Below are 3778 nucleotides of genomic sequence, written 5' to 3'. Positions count from 1 at the left end.
CGGATTATACTCAGCCGTCAGGGACTATCTTCATCATAGGCTTAGCTAAGGGATTCCTTCAGCCTAGAGAGGCATATTGTGTGTTACGGGGGATTGGGTCAGCGACAATGATGCAGCATCATCTTACAACGCGGAATATGATGGGTTAAAGCTGAGAGCTTTTCGTCTGCTTAGGCTCTGTTTGAAATACCACCCTGATAAGGGAGGCGAGCAGGCGACCGATCATTTCCATCGTATCAAGATGGCCTACGACACATTATCTGATCCTAGAAAGAAAGTGAAGTAAGCCTACAGTGGTGAGAGGTTCACATAGGGTGACCATCAGGTTTGACCAGGCTTATTTCTATGCAAGACATTCTGCTCCTCGCAATTTCAAACGAATACCACGTAAGAAACTCCGTTACATACCATACCATCTTTTAGCGAAATCATCAGAGCCCTCTCCAGTGGAACCTTCATCGAAGCGGCCGAGAGTCGTCCCTACAGCAGGAGTGGCGACGGGCTCGTCCGGAGTTAACTCGCCTAGTGAGAGTGTATCAGGAAGTACTACCCTTACCCACTTCTTATCACATTATCAATCCTGTTGTCGGATAGGCGTAAGTCCTCCGTCCGAAGACATCACATTAGATGGCGACTTGGAGGGTATGAGTATCACTAAGCTGAAGTGTATAGCTAAGGTAGGCTAGGCATCCCTAGGGTGGTGATAGTGATAGGATTACAATAGGCTAGAGGGGTCGATATTGCGACATGCATTGAGAAGATTGATATCATTACTGCTTTGAAGAAGGGATTAGAGGCACCAGCCGCTACAGTAGTGCATAGGGTTAGCTGTATGAGGTTGATGGTAGATTTAGGAGGTGAAGAATGATAAGGCCCCAGGAGCTACGGAGCAGCCGAAGTCACCAACGAAGACGGCGAGTCGAGTCGCACCAAAACTCCCTGAGAATAGTAATAAGGGCGACTCTGACTAGAGATTAGGGGTGCTTTCAGATGATATTGGGAGTCGTCAAGCAGCATATGAGCAGCAGATAGCGTCCCATGTGGCAGAGGTGGCACTTTCTAACGGTAGCCTTGCAGCTTCGACGGCTCTCGTTGAGAGGTTATCGAAGTTCCAACGATTGTTGGATTCATCTGTGGTCTATGCTACTACTGATCATTTTACGGCGCTTTCGGACTTGCAGAATCGTATGGAGGGGAATCGAAGTGAAGGGAAGCCAGAGAGTAGTGGTAGTAAGAGTACGATATCGCCACGAGGGAGGTTTTCTAGTGCGATTCGAAGTCACCTGAATTCTCTGGTTTCCGGGGTAAACGCGATTTCTGAGGTGAAGAAGTCTTTGACGCACTTATCTGACCGGTTGAGAGATGTAATGAAAGATATCAAGCGGAGCGATGCAGAGTTGATCGTGAGTAGTAGGGGGATAAGTGGCGAGATTAGGCGGTATCAGGAGTTGATAAAAAAACTGTCGGAATCAACGGAGGAGGGCGTGGATGAGGAGCATAAGGGGTCTACTGGGGAGAAGGAGGCCCGGAAGATGAATGTGAATCGCCTTGCTGGGTTCAAGGATACGTATGGTGGTGCTCCATCGTTTAGCAGTGGTATTCCCTGTAGTGGTAAAAGTTGGTCGGACTTACTACCCCCTCGAGCCGCTCGACGTGTTGCTCAATCGCAGCCAGAGGGGAACCCGGAAAAAGGGAAGCCTGATTCGCATGGTGAGGGTCAGCGTACGGGCTCGGAAACTGTTGCTCATCCGAAGACACCGGATAAGGTCGTCGAGGGATCAGTGAAGCACACTGAGGTGTCACAATGTGGCGATGAGTCGGTTAAGTTGGAGAAAACGTGTGAGGATAGTTCCCGTCCGGCGCGACGATCTGTGACGGTTAAGATTCCAGAGATGTGGAGGAAGGGACGTCGGGTGCAGTTTGATACCAATTTTGGAGTTGTCCGATTCACCCCACCCGACAACAGCAGTCCGGGGGATCTGATGACTTTCGATCCATCGACTCGGATGGTTCGCAAACGGCAGCCTCTGGCAGCGCGGAAACCCTCAGAAGGGGATCCTAAAGTTATTTGGGAAAATGGGAAAGAATTTGTTTTACTGGACTAGAAAAACCGGGCTGTTAAGTACATTACTACGTCCTCAGCATTTTTGTATATTATTGTTGTTATTCAGCTCTGCATATACTATTGCCACCGATTGTCATCATCAGATCACGCTTCTCTCGAAGACTGTTATTTGTGTTGGTGGTTTTCTCCCCTTCGGGTACCGGATAATACAGTACCTAACTGTAAGGGGTCTACTTCGGTACAAGCAGAGCCCGTCCAGCTGTGAGAAATAGTGTTTGATAACGATGGGGAAAATGTGAAACATAGGAAACTGATTTAAGAATGTGTTCCTAGCCATATGGAGAATTCAAAATGGCTTCTTCCCGGGTACATTATAGGTTTCTAGATGATTCTCTGCTCACAAGCGAATTGATGGTTCGATGATGTTGAGCATGGCGAACGCTGTGTCTATCAGTTGTGTTATATGAGATTATCTTCAACGTGTTTTAGCCTAACTTCATTCGTAGCAGTGATTATACATAAGTTTCCATGAGAAATCATATGGTCATCCTTGTTGGATTCATGAACTTGTTGTTTTTCTTCGGCCGACCGAAAGACCACCAGTATTCGGGCAAGAGTCCAGGCGATATAAACGATGTTACATATCTTGAATGCTGATTCACGTAACACTCGAGATTATCCAGTATATGTGGATGTCCAAGGTCGTTGCGTTGACTAGTGAAGGAGATATTCTCGTTACAATGACGGATTGCAATTACATCACCTCGTGGGACAGAATCGTCTTGTCAGGCTGTGATGATTACGCAGACGGAAGATTCTGACGGTTTCAAGATACTCTTGATTCGCCCGCTGATAATGAAGATTGTGCATTGTGAGCATTGTGGTGTATATGGTCCTACTCAGCCTCTGTTTCATTCATCATAGTAACCAATTCATCCAGCAGTTATATGTCGTCAAAGAGTAGTGTTCAAGAGTATGGTCCTACAGCGGACTCTAGCAAGGCTACAAATGGTCCGATCTGTCGGTCTTTCTTTCCCCCTTTGCTTAGGCAAGGTCCTCATCAGAAAGGAATCGGAAGTATGTGTATATCGGGAGTCACATAGTCGGGACCGAATTTTGGACTTGAACAGAAAAGTTGCTACTTGCACTCTTAGCTGATCTTGCAATTTCTCAACGGAAATCTACGCAACTCGATACGATGTAGACGGAGCTTGAGGCCCTCACCAATTTATGGGGATATCATCGCTTGTGGTGATGGTTGTGTCTCCACTTACCATCCGGGAAGGCTCTGGTGTTGGCCACTTACATGAGATTAAGGATGGTATAGTCAACGTCACTTAACAAAACGGCTCGGTAAATCGGCTGTTATCATGATGATGAAGTTCCGTTAGGTTTGCCCATATCCTTTTCAACTCTCAAGGAATGGTCTCTCACAACGCCAGAAGGGTAGTAGGTAGTAGTTGGGCCAGCGTATGTGCTTTTTTTGATGGAAACAGAACTACGCACTTGTCAACATGGTATTCTATACGGATCCTGAGTGAAGGAATGATGAACAGTCTTGACCAGTGAAATAAACCGATTCTCCAGCGGTCCAGAAGAGAGGGCCGTCAGCTGAATGACCTCGCCTTGCTGCAGGGGGTTGTTTAACATCCTAACACTGCCATAGATTCGGAGTAGCGGAGTTGAGGTCTACCGCTGCTCACTATATAACTA

General features: G+C 47.0%; 1 protein-coding gene across 1 annotated transcript; it reads left to right on the top strand.

Moving 5' to 3' along the window:
• Window positions 1–241: 241 nt before the first annotated feature.
• Window positions 242–2105, top strand: Pmar_PMAR022663 (hypothetical protein; the record flags this gene model as incomplete). The annotated part of the gene is made up of 7 exons (XM_002784459.1): window positions 242–282; window positions 326–387; window positions 595–677; window positions 725–811; window positions 855–948; window positions 991–1099; window positions 1436–2105. The coding sequence occupies 7 exons, from the start codon at window positions 242–244 to the stop codon at window positions 2103–2105; spliced, it is 1146 nt and encodes a 381-aa protein (XP_002784505.1).
• Window positions 2106–3778: the final 1673 nt, after the last annotated feature.

Source organism: Perkinsus marinus (genome assembly GCF_000006405.1).
Source record: "Perkinsus marinus ATCC 50983 genomic scaffold scf_1104296935246, whole genome shotgun sequence".
Lineage (NCBI taxonomy): Eukaryota > Perkinsozoa > Perkinsida > Perkinsidae > Perkinsus > Perkinsus marinus.
The sequence above is the reverse complement of the archived record's forward strand: the minus strand, read 5'-3'. Positions and strand labels throughout refer to the sequence as shown.